This window comes from Plectropomus leopardus, chromosome 5, assembly GCF_026936395.1.
Source record: "Plectropomus leopardus strain MGB_pleo_1.0 chromosome 5, ASM2693639v1, whole genome shotgun sequence".
In the NCBI taxonomy this organism is placed as follows: Eukaryota; Metazoa; Chordata; class Actinopteri; order Perciformes; family Serranidae; genus Plectropomus; species Plectropomus leopardus.
This window is the reverse complement of record NC_142180.1, coordinates 18,737,381-18,754,814: the sequence shown is the minus strand read 5'-3', so window position 1 is coordinate 18,754,814 and position 17,434 is coordinate 18,737,381. Positions and strand designations below refer to the sequence as shown.

Below are 17,434 nucleotides of genomic sequence, written 5' to 3'. Positions count from 1 at the left end.
ATTTCAACAACCCAGCCCCCTCGCTCTGTCATCGTCTTTGTGTCCTCCCTCCCGCTCCCCGTTGCAGAAGGGATACATGCATGAAGATGAAAATATAGAAACTGAGAGACACGGGCAACAGAGAGAAGAGCAATGATGAAAAGGGAAAGAGAGAATGACAGCAAGAGAGATAGAAAGAGAGTCCACAAGGAGAAAATAAGAGGCAGATTGAATTGAAATGAACAGTGTGATGTCTGTAGGGCGAGAAAGGCGAGACAGCTGAGCTTGCTGTTTCAGTCTGCTTTTGTCTCGGCTGCTCATTTTGGGGGTTCTGAGAGTGAATGGCTTTCACTTGCTGCTTCAGACAATGGTATGATATCTTTTTGTTTAGACTCATGTTACAGTCCCCAAGTATGAATCATTTTACCACCAGGCATTGATCCAAACTTTATCTACAGTGTATCCCTTGCTTCCGATGCAAAAAAGACAAAATATTTTCCCCAAGCCACACCGTAACGTGGCTACATTTCTGCAGACATTATTAGGAGATATTTTTTTCTCTGCCGGTCTTTGTTCCTTTCCGGTGCTTGCGCCCTGCTGTGTGAAGTCCACATGATTCAGTTTGTGTTTTCATCTTTCTCAACAGAAAGCAGAGAAATGGTTCAGAGTCGGAGTACACAGAGAAACTGCAGCAGTACAGTAAGTCTCTTTGCTGAGATGCCCGTCCTTTTTGCATTATTTACATTCTAACAGCATTACTTATGCACAGTCATTACTATAAGTCATGACTGAGCATCTGCAAACACTGAGGTACACCTCACATAACATGAATTGACGCATTATCCAATAATAAAGTGTAATAACAGATCTTTTATTAACTTATACTTGGATGATAAAGAATAATGTTGAATTTGTATTTGACATTATAGATTCACTTTCCTGTTCTTGCTACTGAATCCCCTATAGTAACGCCGGGAATGAAAGTCTACATTGACCCCTTCACCTATGAGGACCCCAATGAGGCAGTGCGCGAGTTTGCCAAGGAGATTGACGTCTCCTGCGTGAAGATCGAGGAGGTCATCGGCGCAGGTAACCCACCAAAGCTCCTGAGCTACAGGGGGAAGACTGCTAGTCACCTCCAGGCCATACCGTTAGAGGACTTCACACCAAGCGGTACTTTCACTCAATTCATCGCTAGCCCTCTCCTTTGCTCCTTTCCCCTCCCATACTCGTCATCTCTTAGGAACCCCCCCTTTTTCCCAGTCTTACAGATGTCTTTAGCACTCTGTGTTTAAAGCATAACTAGCTACAATATGTCCTCTTTAAGTTAGCACCATCACAGTCCTAGAACCCTTAACGTTGTTTACCATGCCATATGCATTTAGAGTAGCTGTAATGCCTATGGTGGATTATCATCTCACAAATTCACCTGTGTCCTTAAAACAGAGACCAATCCTGGATTGAGAGAGAACCAGCAGTCGTTTCTGAGTGATTGAAAAAATATTTTTGAATCTAATTGAAGCAGATTTTGGATAATGCAACACTAAAGCCCCATACAGACAGGATTTATTTCTCAAGGGAAGATGTTAATCCTGTCCGAGCTAATGTTTGTGGTTTTCACTCTTATCTCTTTCAGTATTAATTACAACCCTATTGTTTTCTGCACACTTGTTGGACCTTTTATAGACAATTTGCGCATTTGGATGTAACTCACTAAGTTTCCAGTTTCTCTTTTTTAAAATGTCAACAGTCACCACAATTTGAGTTCTGGGGGTGTAACAAAAGAATTTTACACAGCCCCATTACTTGGTTGCTGACATAGAGTTATTATTTAAAGCCCATATGGAGAATAAGGCCCTACAGGCTCACCAAATGGGTTATGGCTATCTTTAAATTAAACTGTTTTATGTGTAGTAGCCCTGGGAATGTGTTGAGTTTTACAAAGCAATTCCTAACATTTATATCCCGCATCCCATCGAAATATTAATCCAGTTTAAATGGGGTATAACACATTAAAATATTTCTTCTCCAGGATTGGCTATCTCTGACCCTGCCCACTTTTTAGTGTCTTGAGAACCTCTTTATTAAAGAGTGCTTCTTCTAGTTCACTCTATTTAACACATGTTCCTGGCATTATGTGGTTGTGTCCCTTCCTTTAGAAATCCTCCCTAACTTTTGTTGTTGTAGATAGCAAAATATTTTTAATGCATTTGATATATTTAAAAAGTAATATCTCTGCTCAAAAGCTGCAGGACTGTTCCAATTAAGGTTGAGTTTTCTTAGCATTGTATCTGAGCCAAAATGGAGGACGTCGTGATGGCAGAGATGGGAGTCCCTACTACTGCTTCTGCTACTACCATTACTACTGCTACTACTACTACTACGACTTCTACTTCTGAGGCTACTACTTGAAACCCGTCGCTTCCCAGCATTCGCCTTGAAAGTGACAAACCCTCAACCCCTGTCTTCCCTGTCCCCCTCCTCTCCTCTACCCCCTCCTCAATCCGTCCCTCCAATCCTCCGTCCCCTTCCCTGTCTCCCCACCTTTGTCACCCTTGCACCCATGCTGACACACATCGCTGTCATTGCCTAACTTCTCTTGCATTCTTGCACACGCTTGGTGTAGACTCTAAACGTAAAGCGTCCACAACTCCGAAAACCCCCAAGCTTCTGTCTCCACCTATCTCCTCCTCCTGTGCCCGCTACTCCAGCCACTCCGAAGCTTAGCTTCCCCTCCCAACCCCCTGACCCCCCACCCCCCTCTGCCCCACTCAGCTCCCCACACCGTCACTCCTCAACATCAGCATTATTTTTTCAACTCTTCTCACATTTCGTCATCATGCCTCAAACGCACCATGCTGTTTCTATTAATCAATAGCATAACAGCACAAAGTCATTGTATGCTTCCCTATCACCACCATCATCCCTTGACAATGGCCTAGAGTCCTGGCTTCTCTTGCAGTCCCCGCCCCTCCCTCCCCGTCCCACCCCTCCTGCTACCCTTCCCTGGCTCCTTGGTTCTAACCAGTTAACTGTCCCCTCTCCCCTCTTTTCCCCCACTCTCCTTCACTCTTCCGTCATGCCTCTCTCCCCTCCCTCTCTCTCTCTATTTCCTCCTATTCCTCTTTTGCTGTTTCTCTGGCTGGCTCTCGTGGGCTCTCGCAGGAGAGTTTGGAGAGGTGTGTCGTGGTCGCCTCAAGCTGCCCGGGCGCCGGGAGATCATCGTAGCCATCAAGACTCTCAAGGTGGGCTACACTGACCGCCAGAGGCGAGACTTCCTGTCTGAGGCTTCCATCATGGGCCAGTTTGACCACCCCAACATTATCCGCCTGGAAGGTGTGGTCACCAAAAGTCGGCCAGTGATGATTGTGACTGAGTTCATGGAGAATGGAGCACTGGACTCTTTCCTAAGGGTAAGAGAAATATCACCACAAATAAAGACATTGCTTGCAAGACCAGCTCTAATAATAGCTACTTCTTATAAACCATGTATCTGTGATTTTATCAATAATGCAACACTATCCAGCAAATAAGCCAATGCAAATCTGCTTGATCTTGCTTTTAGTTATCTCACTTTCTTTGGAGACATAAAAGGTCTTCTTAAGCTCTGCTGCAAAGCCCACAATGGTTATCTGACAAATGCTGCATTTGGGCGATTGGTGACATTTACAAAGAGCTCACTCTCCAATGAATCACTGCCTCAAAGTGACATCATACATTGTCTGTTAGAGAAAGGGGAAGGGGAGACTGGAGGATGGATATGTAAAAAAGACAAAAACGTTACAGTGTAAGTGATAGGAGATGAAACATGCAGGTAAGAGGACATATGCAAAGAAATTACTGTAAGAGACACTGAAAAAATAGACAGGTAGGACACATATGGGTGAAAAGGAGCAAGCATATTATTCCTTTGAACATCCAACCTTGATCTACAATCTATCCTTGTCATTCTCTCTCTCCCTTTTCCAGCTCAATGACGGGCAGTTCACAGTTATCCAGCTGGTTGGCATGCTGCGTGGTATTGCAGCAGGCATGAAGTACCTGTCAGACATGAACTACGTGCACAGAGACCTGGCTGCACGTAACATCTTGGTCAACAGTAATCTGGTGTGTAAGGTGTCCGACTTCGGCCTATCTCGTTTCCTCGAGGATGACCCTACAGACCCTACATACACCAGCTCCCTGGTGAGTCAGAGAATAAGTGTCTGTATGTGTTTGTGTGTTGTGTAAGTGTATTCGCATTTGAAATGTTTAAAGGTGCTACATGTAATGTTTTAACATCAATATGTCACCAATATGTAAATAGTTTTAATCTCTTTTTCAAAGTAATCCACAGCATTGCCAAGTAGGAGTGTATTACAAAATAGATCTAGGTCAAGCTTGTTCTCACGACATGACCATTATGTGAAGAGAGGGACTTTTTTCCTGTTCAACCATGGATGGAAGGTGTAGGTGGGAAAAAAAAAAAACTTTTGGAAATATGAATCAAACAAATATATATTGCAGCTTAACTTGTGTTTATATCTGAATTTGAAACATTTTGGATCCATTTGTGGCTATGTAATTTTCTTTACATGGACATGTTGCTGCATGTATCAAATGGCAGATCTTCCTGTGGTTGACACTGGTAGCTGTGTATATGGCCTAAGGAAGATTGCCCATGGTGCCACTGCATGTGTCCACTGACCCTGGAAAATTTCTAGAAACGTTGTCAGCTACGCAGCTAAATAACCAGTGATATGTCTAATATGACAGATTCTGGCTCCTGTCATATTCTATGATGTAACATGTCAAATTTGTGAAGCAGGATAAGACACAAAGGATAAGGTCCTGTGAGGTTGACTACAATGGTCATGAATAAGCATGAGCTCTGGCACGAAAAAGTAATAATAATAATAATAATAATAATAATAATAATAATAATAATAATAACACAAATGTCTTAGTATGTAGTATGTCATCAAAATTCATGAAATATAGCATACTATGTCTTATAGCATGTCATCCAAAAATCATGAAAAATGTCATAGTATACTCTTTCTCTTTCCTTCAAAAGTCATCGAAAACATCATAGTATAGTATTTTTCCCAAAATTCATCAAAAATGTCACAGTATAGTATGTTGTTTTTAGACTTTAAATACTATGTCGTTTTCAGCCATTTTTTTCGACATGCTATATTATGAGGTTTTGGGCCTTTTTTTAAACATGGCATATTATGAAGTGTCTCTAAAAGCTATAATATTTCGTTTTCAGTCATTATTTCGACATGCTATATTATCACGTTATTGGCCTTTTTTTTCAACATGCTACACTCTGACGTGTCTCGACAGGCTTTAATATGCAGTTTTCAGCTGTTTTTTTTTGACTTTTCAAAATTTGAGATTTTTTGACATACTTCACAATGTCGTATTCAACCTTTTTTTTTCTAAACGTGTTATGTTATGATGCTTTTGGCCATTTTCATCGACATGCTGTACGATGAGGCGTCTCTACAAGCTATAATGTGCGGATTTCAGCCCTTTGTCAAATTTGAGATTTTTCAATATACTATACTATGTCTTTTTCAGCCTTTTTTTCAAACAGCTATATTATCGCTTTTTTTCAACAAGGTATGATATGAAGTATCTTTGCAAGATGTAATATTTCATTTTCAGCAGTTTTTTTCGACATGTCCAAATTGACTATTTTCTACACTACACTACTACACTGTACTACACTATATCGTTTTCAGCTATATTGTTTACTTTTAAGCAATTTACCGGTTCCAATCCCGGTTGGAACACTGATCGGTCCAGGTGGGGGCCCTTCTGTGCGGAGTTTGCATGTTCTCCCCGTGTCTGGGTGGGTTCTCTCCGAGGTCTCCGGCTTCCTCCCACTGTCCAAAGACATGCAGCTCAGGTTGATTGGTGACTCTAAATTGCCCTGAGGTGGTGACTGTGAGCCTGTGAGCGTGTATGGTTGTCTGGCAAACTGTCCAGGGTGTACCCCACCTTTCGCCCGATGACAGCTGGGATTGGCTCCAGCCCCCACGACCCTTACGAGGACAAGCGGTTACAGAAAATGACTGACTGTCTGACTGAAAATTTTTTCGACATGCTATATTGTGATGTTTTTTTATCTTGCCACAGTATAGTAACAAAAACCACATAAAATAGCATGCCAAGACATACCATGAAATGTGAAAGTTGCACAAAGGGCCAAAAACACCATGATAATGCATGTCATAAAAAATGAATGAAAAGGCAAGGCTATAGCATGGCAAAAAATGTCAAAAAAGGACATGTCCCAAAAACTGCTGAAAACACCTCATAACAGCAGTAAATATCATGCCAAGACATGCCATAGCAAAAAAAAATTCAAACAGCCAAAACACCATAATATTGCATGTTGGCAAACTGACCGAACAGGCTAGGCTATAGTATGGCAAAGAAGTCAAAATATGGCATATCCCAAAACCTGCTAAAAAAGCCTCAGAACAGCATAAAATAGCATGCCAAGACACGCCACAGCAAAGAACGTTGCAAAAACAGCCAAAAACACCATAAAATTGCATGTTGAAAAAATGACCGAAAATGGCAAAAAAGGCAAAATATGGCATATCCCAAAAACTGCTGAAAACGCCTCAAAACAGCATGAAATAGCGTGCCAAGACACGCCATAGCAAAGAAAATTTCAAAAAGGGCCAAAAACACCATAATATTGCAAATTGAAAAATTGACTGAAAAGGCAAGGCTATAGTATTGCAAAAAAGTCAAAATATGGCATATCCCAAAAACTGTGGAAAATGTCTCAAAACAGCATGAAATAGCGTGCCAAGACACGCCATAGCAAAGAAAATTTCAAAAAGGGCCAAAAACACCATAATATTGCAAATTGAAAAATTGACTGAAAAGGCAAGGCTATAGTATTGCAAAAAAGTCAAAATATGGCATATCCCAAAAACTGTGGAAAATGTCTCAAAACAGCATAAAACAGCGTGCCAAGACAGGCCATAGCAAAGAAAATTTCAAAAAAGGCCAAAAACACCATAATATTGCAAATTGAAAAATTGACCGAAAAGGCAAGGCTATAGTATGGCAAAAAAGTCAAAATATGGCATATCCCAAAAACTGCTAAAAACACCTCAAAACAGCAGAAAATAGCGTGCCAAGATACGCCATATTAAAGAACGTTGTAAAAAACGTCCAAAACACCATAATATTGCATGTTGAAAAAATTACCGAAAAGGCAAGGCTATAGTATGGCAAAAAAGGCAAAAAAGTCAAAATATGGCATATCCCAAAAACTGCTAAAAACACCTCAAAACAGCAGAAAATGGCATGCCAAGATACGCCATATTAAAGAAAGTTGCAAAAAGGGCCAAAAACACCATAATATTGCAAATTGAAAAATTGACCGAATAGGCAAGGCTATAGTATGGCGAAAAAGTCAAAATATGGCAAATCCCAAAAACTGCTAAAAACACCTCAAAACAGCATAGAACAAGGTGCCAAGACACGCCATAGCAAAGAAAGTTGCAAAAACGGCCAAAAACACCACAATGTTGCATGCTGAAAAATGACAGAAAAGGCAAGGCTATAGTATGGCAAAAAAGGCAAAATATGGCAAATCCCAAAAACTGATAAAAACACCTCAAAATAGCATAAAATAGTGTGACAAAACACACCATAGCAAAGAAAGTTGCAAAAACGGCCAAAAACACCATAATATTGCATGTTGAAAAAATGACCGAAAAGGTAAGGCTATAATATGGCAAAAAAAGGCAAAATATGGCATATCCCAAAAACTGCTAAAAACACGTTAAAATAGCATAAAATAGTGTGACAAAACACGCCATAGCAAAGAAAGTTGCAAAAACGGCCAAAAACACCATAATATTGCATGTTGAAAAAATGACCAAAAAGACTAGGCTATAGTATGGCAAAAAAGTCAAAATATGGCATATCCGAAAAACTGCTAAAAACACCTCAAAACAGCAGAAAATAGCGTGCCAAGACACGCCATAGCAAAGAAAGTTGCAGAAACGGCCAAAAACACCATAATATTGCATGTTGAAAAAATGACAGAAAGGGCAAGGCTATAGTATGGCAAAAAAGTCAAAATATGGCATATCCCAAAAAATGCTAAAAACACCTCAAAACAGCATAGAACAGCGTGCCAAGACACGCCATAGCAAAGAAAGTTGCAAAAAGGGCCATAAACACCATAATATTGCATGTTGAAAAAAATGACCAAAAAGGCAAGGCTATAGTATGGCAAAAAAGTCAAAATATGGCATATCCCCTAAACTGCTAAAAACACCTCAAAACAGCATAACATAGTGTGACAAAACACACCATAGCAAAGAAAGTTGCAAAAACGGCCAAAAACACCATAATATTGCATGCTGAAAAAATGGCAGAAAAGGCAAGGCTATAGTATGGCAAAAAAGGCAAAATATGGCATATCCCAAAAACTGCTAAAAACACCTCAAAACAGCATGAAATAGCATGCCAAGACATGCCATAATAAAGAAAGTTGCAAAAAGGGCCAAAAACACCATAATATTGCATGTTGAAAAAATGAGCGAAAAGGCAAGGCTATAGTATGGCAAAAAAGTCAAAATATGGCATATCCCAAAAACTGCTAAAAACACCTCAAAACAGCATAGAACAGCGTGCCAAGACACGCCATAGCAAAGAAAGTTGCAAAAACGGCCAAAAACACCATAATATTGCATGTTCAAAAAAAGACCAAAAAGGCAAGGCTATAGTATGGCAAAAAAGGCAAAATATGGCATATCCCAAAAACTGCTAAAAACACCTCAAAGCAGCAGAAAATAGCGTGCCAAGACACGCCATAGCAAAGAAAGTTGCAGAAACGGCCAAAAACACCATAATATTGCATGTTGAAAAAATGACAGAAAGGGCAAGGCTATAGTATGGCAAAAAAGTCAAAATATGGCATATCCCAAAAAATGCTAAAAACACCTCAAAACAGCATAGAGCAGCGTGCCAAGACACGCCATACTAAAGAAAGTTGCAGAAATGGCCAAAAACACCATAATATTGCATGTTGAAAAAATGACCAAAAAGGCAAGGCTATAGTATGGCAAAAAAGTCAAAATATGGCATATCCCAAAAACTGCTAAAAACACCTCAAAACAGCAGAAAATAGCGTGCCAAGACACGTCACAGCAAAGAAAGTTGCAAAATGGGCCAAATACACCATAATATTGCATGCTGAAAAAATGGCAGAAAAGGCAAGGCTATAGTATGGCAAAAAAGGCAAAATATGGCATATCCCAAAAACTGCTAAAAACACCTCAAAACAACATAGAACAGCGTGCCGAGACACGCCATAGCAAAGAAAGTTGCAAAAAGGGCCAAAAACACCATAATATTGCATGTTGAAAAAATGACCGAAAAGGCAAGGCTATAGTATGGCAAAAAAAGTCAAAATGTGGCATATCCCAAAAACTGCTAAAAACACCTCAAAACAGCATAGAACAGCGTGCCAAGACACGCCATAGCAAAGAAAGTTGCAGAAACGGCCAAAAACACCATAATATTGCATGTTCAAAAAAAGACCAAAAAGGCAAGGCTATAGTATGGCAAAAAAGGCAAAATATGGCATATCCCAAAAACTGCTAAAAACACCTCAAAGCAGCAGAAAATAGCGTGCCAAGACACGCCATAGCAAAGAAAGTTGCAAAAAGGGCCAAAAACACCATAATATTGCATGTTGAAAAAATGGCAGAAAAGGCAAGGCTATAGTATGGCAAAAAAGTCAAAATATGGCATATCCCAAAAACTGCTAAAAACACCTCAAAACAGCATAGAACAGCGTGCCAAGACACGCCATAGCAAAGAAAGTTGAAGAAACGGCCAAAAACACCATAATATTGCATGTTGAAAAAAATGAGCCAAAAGGCAAGGCTATAGTATGGCAAAAAAGTCAAAATATGGCAAATCCCCAAAACTGCTAAAAACACCTCAAAACAGCATAGAACAGCGTGCCAAGACACGCCATAGCAAAGAAAGTTGCAAAAACGGCCAAAAACACCATAAAATTGCATGCTGAAAAAATGGCAGAAAAGGCAAGGCTATAGTATGGCAAAAAAGTCAAAATATGGCATATCCCAAAAACTGCTAAAAACACCTCAAAACAGCATGAAATAGCATGCCAAGACACGCCATAACAAAGAAAGTTGCAAAAAGGACCAAAAACAACATAATATTGCATGTTGAAAAAATGAGCAAAAAGGCAAGGCTATAGTATGGCAAAAAAGTCAAAATATGGCATATCCCAAAAACTGCTAAAAACACCTCAAAACAGCATAGAACAGCGTGCCAAGACACGCCATAGCAAAGAAAGTTGCAGAAACGGCCAAAAACACCATAATATTGCATGTTGAAAAAAATGACCAAAAAGGCAAGGCGATAGTATGGCAAAAAAGGCAAAATATGGCATATCCCAAAAACTGCTAAAAACACCTCAAAACAGCATAGAACAGCGTGCCAAGACACGCCATAGCAAAGAAAGTTGCAAAAACGGCCAAAAACACCATAATATTGCATGCTGAAAAAATGGCAGAAAAGGCAAGGCTATAGTATGGCAAAAAAGTCAAAATATGGCATATCCCCAAAACTGCTAAAAACACCTCAAAACAGCATAAAATAGTGTGACAAAACACACCATAGCAAAGAAAGTTGCAAAAAGGGCCAAAAACACCATAATATTGCATGTTGAAAAAATGAGCGAAAAGGCAAGGCTATAGTATGGCAAAAAAGTCAAAATATGGCATATCCCAAAAACTGCTAAAAACACCTCAAAACAGCATAAAATAGTGTGCCAAGACACGCCATAGCAAAGAAAGTTGCAGAAACGGCCAAAAACACCATAATATTGCATGTTGAAAAAAATGACCAGAAAGGCAAGGCTATAGTATGGCAAAAAAGTCCAAATATGGCATATCCAAAAAACTGCTAAAAACACCTCAAAACAGCATAGAACAGCGTGCCAAGACACGCCATAGCAAAGAAAGTTGCAGAAACGGCCAAAAACACCAAAATATTGCATGTTGAAAAAATGACCAAAAAGGCAAGGCTATAGTATGGCAAAAAAGTCAAAATATGGCATATCCGAAAAACTGCTAAAAATACCTCAAAACAGCAGAAAATAGCGTGCCAAGACACGCCATAGCAAAGAAAGTTGCAGAAACGGCCAAAAACACCATAATATTGCATGCTGAAAAAATGGCAGAAAAGGCAAGGCTATAGTATGGCAAAAAAGTCAAAATATGGCATATCCCAAAAACTGCTAAAAACACCTCAAAACAGCATGAAATAGCATGCCAAGACACGCCATAACAAAGAAAGTTGCAAAAAGGGCCAAAAACACCATAATATTGCATGTTGAAAAAATGAGCAAAAAGGCAAGGCTATAGTATGGCAAAAAAGTAAAATATGGCATATCCCAAAAACTGCTAAAAACACCTCAAAACAGCATAGAACAGCGTGCCAAGACACGCCATAGCAAAGAAAGTTGCAGAAACGGCCAAAAACACCATAATATTGCATGTTGAAAAAAATGACCAAAAAGGCAAGGCTATAGTATGGCAAAAAAGTCAAAATATGGCATATCCCAAAAATCGCTAAAAACACCTCAAAACAGGATAGAACAGCGTGCCAAGACACACCATAGCAAAGAAAGTTGCAGAAATGGCCAAAAACACCATAATATTGCATGTTGAAAAAATGACCAAAAAGGCAAGGCTATAGTATGGCAAAAAAGTCAAAATATGGCATATCCCAAAAACTGCTAAAAACACCTCAAAACAGCATAGAACAGCGTGCCAAGACACGCCATAGCAAAGAAAGTTGCAAAAAGGGCCAAAAACACCATAATATTGCATGTTGAAAAAATGGCAGAAAAGGCAAGGCTATAGTATGGCAAAAAAGTCAAAATATGGCATATCCCAAAAACTGCTAAAAACACCTCAAAACAGCATGAAATAGCATGCCAAGACACGCCATAACAAAGAAAGTTGCAAAAAGGGCCAAAAACACCATAATATTGCATGTTGAAAAAATGAGCAAAAAGGCAAGGCTATAGTATGGCAAAAAAGTCAAAATATGGCAAATCTGAAAAACTGCTAAAAACACCTCAAAACAGCATAGAACAGCGTGCCAAGACACGCCATAGCAAAGAAAGTTGCAAAAACGGCCAAAAACACCATAATATTGCATGTTGAAAAAATGACCAAAAAGGCAAGGCTATAGTATGGCAAAAAAGTCAAAATATGGCATATCCCAAAAATCGCTAAAAACACCTCAAAACAGGATAGAACAGCGTGCCAAGACACACCATAGCAAAGAAAGTTGCAGAAATGGCCAAAAACACCATAATATTGCATGTTGAAAAAATGACCAAAAAGGCAAGGCTATAGTATGGCAAAAAAGTCAAAATATGGCATATCCCAAAAACTGCTAAAAACACCTCAAAACAGCATAGAACAGCGTGCCAAGACACGCCATAGCAAAGAAAGTTGCAAAAAGGGCCAAAAACACCATAATATTGCATGTTGAAAAAATGGCAGAAAAGGCAAGGCTATAGTATGGCAAAAAAGTCAAAATATGGCATATCCCAAAAACTGCTAAAAACACCTCAAAACAGCATGAAATAGCATGCCAAGACACGCCATAACAAAGAAAGTTGCAAAAAGGGCCAAAAACAACATAATATTGCATGTTGAAAAAATGAGCAAAAAGGCAAGGCTATAGTATGGCAAAAAAGTCAAAATATGGCATATCCCAAAAACTGCTAAAAACACCTCAAAACAGCATAGAACAGCGTGCCAAGACACGCCATAGCAAAGAAAGTTGCAGAAACGGCCAAAAACACCATAATATTGCATGTTGAAAAAATGACCAAAAAGGCAAGGCTATAGTATGGCAAAAAGGCAAAATATGGCATATCCCAAAAACTGCTAAAAACACCTCAAAACAGCAGAAAATAGCGTACAAGACACGCCAAAGCAAAGAAATTTGCAAAAAGGGCCAAAAACACCATAATATTGCATGCTGAAAAAATGGCAGAAAAGGCAAGGCTATAGTATGGCAAAAAAGGCAAAATATGGCATATCCCAAAAACTGCTAAAAACACCTCAAAACAGCATAGAACAGCGTGCCAAGACACGCCATAGTAAAGAAAGTTGCAGAAATGGCCAAAAACACCATAATATTGCATGTTGAAAAAATGACCAAAAAGGCAAGGCTATAGTATGGCAAAAAAGGCAAAATATGGCATATCCCAAAAACTGCTAAAAACACCTCAAAACAGCATAGAACAGCGTGCCAAGACACGCCATAGCAAAGAAAGTTGCAAAAACGGCCAAAAACACCATAAAATTGCATGTTGAAAAAATGACCAAAAAGGCAAGGCTATAGTATGGCAAAAAAGGCAAAATATGGCATATCCCAAAAACTGCTAAAAACACCTCAAAACAGCATAGAACAGCGTGCCAAGACACGCCATAGCAAAGAAAGTTGCAGAAACGGCCAAAAACACCATAATATTGCATGTTGAAAAATGACCAAAAAGGCAAGGCTATAGTATGGCAAAAAGGCAAAATATGGCATATCCCAAAACTGCTAAAAACACCTCAAAACAGCATAGAACAGCGTGCCAAGACACGCCATAGCAAAGAAAGTTGCAAAAACGGCCAAAAACACCATAAAATTGCATGTTGAAAAAATGACCAAAAAGGCAAGGCTATAGTATGGCAAAAAACTCAAAATATGGCATATCCCTAAAACTGCTAAAAACACCTCAAAACAGCATAGAACAGCGTGCCAAGACACGCCATAGCAAAGAAAGTTGCAAAATGGGCCAAAAACACCATAATATTGCATGCTGAAAAAATGGCAGAAAAGGCAAGGCTATAGTATGGCAAAAAAGTCAAAATATGGCATATCCCAAAAACTGCTAAAAACACCTCAAAACAGCATAGAACAGCGTGCCAAGACACGCCATAGCAAAGAAAGTTGCAGAAACGGCCAAAAACACCATAAAATTGCATGTTGAAAAAATGACCAAAAAGGCAAGGCTATAGTATGGCAAAAAACTCAAAATATGGCAAATCCCAAAAACTGCTAAAAACACCTCAAAACAGCATAGAACAGCGTGCCAAGACACGCCATAGCAAAGAAAGTTGCAAAAACGGCCAAAAACACCATAATATTGCATGCTGAAAAAATGGCAGAAAAGGCAAGGCTATAGTATGGCAAAAAAGTCAAAATATGGCATATCCCAAAAACTGCTAAAAACACCTCAAAACAGCATAAAATAGTGTGCCAAGACACGCCATAGCAAAGAAAGTTGCAGAAACGGCCAAAAACACCATAATATTGCATGTTGAAAAAAATGACCAGAAAGGCAAGGCTATAGTATGGCAAAAAAGTCCAAATATGGCATATCCAAAAAACTGCTAAAAACACCTCAAAACAGCATAGAACAGCGTGCCAAGACACGCCATACTAAAGAAAGTTGCAGAAACGGCCAAAAACACCAAAATATTGCATGTTGAAAAAATGACCAAAAAGGCAAGGCTATAGTATGGCAAAAAAGTCAAAATATGGCATATCCCAAAAACTGCTAAAAATACCTCAAAACAGCAGAAAATAGCGTGCCAAGACACGCCATAGCAAAGAAAGTTGCAGAAACGGCCAAAAACACCATAATATTGCATGCTGAAAAAATGGCAGAAAAGGCAAGGCTATAGTATGGCAAAAAAGTCAAAATATGGCATATCCCAAAAACTGCTAAAAACACCTCAAAACAGCATGAAATAGCATGCCAAGACACGCCATAACAAAGAAAGTTGCAAAAAGGGCCAAAAACACCATAATATTGCATGTTGAAAAAATGAGCAAAAAGGCAAGGCTATAGTATGGCAAAAAAGTAAAATATGGCATATCCCAAAAACTGCTAAAAACACCTCAAAACAGCATAGAACAGCGTACAAGACACCCCATAGCAAAGAAAGTTGCAGAAACGGCCAAAAACACCATAATATTGCATGTTGAAAAAAATGACCAAAAAGGCAAGGCTATAGTATGGCAAAAAACTCAAAATATGGCATATCCCAAAAACTGCTAAAAACACCTCAAAACAGCAGAAAATAGCGTGCCAAGACACGCCATAGCAAAGAAAGTTGCAGAAACGGCCAAAAACACCATAATATTGCATGTTGAAAAAAATGACCAAAAAGGCAAGGCTATAGTATGGCAAAAAAGTCAAAATATGGCAAATCTGAAAAACTGCTAAAAACACCTCAAAACAGCATAGAACAGCGTGCCAAGACACGCCATAGCAAAGAAAGTTGCAAAAACGGCCAAAAACACCATAATATTGCATGTTGAAAAAATGACCAAAAAGGCAAGGCTATAGTATGGCAAAAAAGTCAAAATATGGCATATCCCAAAAATCGCTAAAAACACCTCAAAACAGGATAGAACAGCGTGCCAAGACACACCATAGCAAAGAAAGTTGCAGAAATGGCCAAAAACACCATAATATTGCATGTTGAAAAAATGACCAAAAAGGCAAGGCTATAGTATGGCAAAAAAGTCAAAATATGGCATATCCCAAAAACTGCTAAAAACACCTCAAAACAGCATAGAACAGCGTGCCAAGACACGCCATAGCAAAGAAAGTTGCAAAAAGGGCCAAAAACACCATAATATTGCATGTTGAAAAAATGGCAGAAAAGGCAAGGCTATAGTATGGCAAAAAAGTCAAAATATGGCATATCCCAAAAACTGCTAAAAACACCTCAAAACAGCATGAAATAGCATGCCAAGACACGCCATAACAAAGAAAGTTGCAAAAAGGGCCAAAAACACCATAATATTGCATGTTGAAAAAATGAGCAAAAAGGCAAGGCTATAGTATGGCAAAAAAGTCAAAATATGGCATATCCCAAAAACTGCTAAAAACACCTCAAAACAGCATAGAACAGCGTGCCAAGACACGCCATAGCAAAGAAAGTTGCAGAAACGGCCAAAAACACCATAATATTGCATGTTGAAAAAAATGACCAAAAAGGCAAGGCTATAGTATGGCAAAAAAGGCAAAATATGGCATATCCCAAAAACTGCTAAAAACACCTCAAAACAGCAGAAAATAGCGTGCCAAGACACGCCATAGCAAAGAAAGTTGCAAAAAGGGCCAAAAACACCATAATATTGCATGCTGAAAAAATGGCAGAAAAGGCAAGGCTATAGTATGGCAAAAAAGGCAAAATATGGCATATCCCAAAAACTGCTAAAAACACCTCAAAACAGCATAGAACAGCGTGCCAAGACACGCCATAGCAAAGAAAGTTGCAGAAACGGCCAAAAACACCATAATATTGCATGTTGAAAAAATGACCAAAAAGGCAAGGCTATAGTATGGCAAAAAAGGCAAAATATGGCATATCCAAAAAACTGCTAAAAACACCTCAAAACAGCATGAAATGGCATGCCAAGACACGCCATAACAAAGAAAGTTGTAAAAAGGGCCAAAAACACCATAATATTGCATGTTGAAAAAATGACCAAAAAGGCAAGGCTATAGTATGGCAAAAAAGTCAAAATATGGCATATCCCAAAAACTGCTAAAAACACCTCAAAACAGCAGAAAATAGCGTGCCAAGACACGCCATAGCAAAGAAAGTTGCAAAAAGGGCCAAAAACACCATAATATTGCATGCTGAAAAAATGACCAAAAAGGCAAGGCTATAGTATGGCAAAAAAGTCAAAATATGGCATATCCCAAAAACTGCTAAAAACACCTCAAAACAGCATAGAACAGCGTGCCAAGACACGCCATAGTAAAGAAAGTTGCAGAAATGGCCAAAAACACCATAATATTGCATGTTGAAAAAATGACCAAAAAGGCAAGGCTTTAGTATGGCAAAAAAGGCAAAATATGGCATATCCCAAAAACTGCTAAAAACACATCAAAACAGCATAGAACAGCGTGCCAAGACACGCCATAGCAAAGAAAGTTGCAGAAACGGCCAAAAACACCATAATATTGCATGTTGAAAAAAATGACCAAAAAGGCAAGGCTATAGTATGGCAAAAAACTCAAAATATGGCAAATCCCAAAAACTGCTAAAAACACCTCAAAACAGCATAGAACAGCGTGCCAAGACACGCCATAGCAAAGAAAGTTGCAAAAACGGCCAAAAACACCATAAAATTGCATGTTGAAAAAATGACCAAAAAGGCAAGGCTATAGTATGGCAAAAAAGTCAAAATATGGCATATCCCAAAAACTGCTAAAAACACCTCAAAACAGCATAGAACAGCGTGCCAAGACACGCCATAGCAAAGAAAGTTGCAAAATGGGCCAAAAACACCATAATATTGCATGCTGAAAAAATGGCAGAAAAGGCAAGGCTATAGTATGGCAAAAAAGTCA

At 39.0% G+C, this 17,434-nt stretch overlaps 1 protein-coding gene across 8 annotated transcripts in view; it reads left to right on the top strand.

Annotated features, from left to right (window-relative positions):
• ephb3b (eph receptor B3b) overlaps positions 1-17,434 on the top strand; it is an 86,852-nt gene that overhangs the window by 48,912 nt on the left and 20,506 nt on the right. For 3 of the 8 annotated variants that reach the window (XM_088077660.1, XM_088077662.1, XM_088077659.1), the window contains exons 9-12: positions 626-678; positions 946-1,068; positions 3,145-3,392; positions 3,949-4,164. In XM_088077660.1, coding sequence (XP_087933786.1) covers positions 626-678; positions 946-1,068; positions 3,145-3,392; positions 3,949-4,164 — 640 coding nt within the window. Of the gene's footprint in view, positions 1-625; positions 679-933; positions 1,153-3,144; positions 3,393-3,948; positions 4,165-17,434 lie in introns of all 8 variants that reach the window. The other 5 variants (XM_088077656.1, XM_088077661.1, XM_088077655.1 and 2 more) reach the window with 3 other exon arrangements.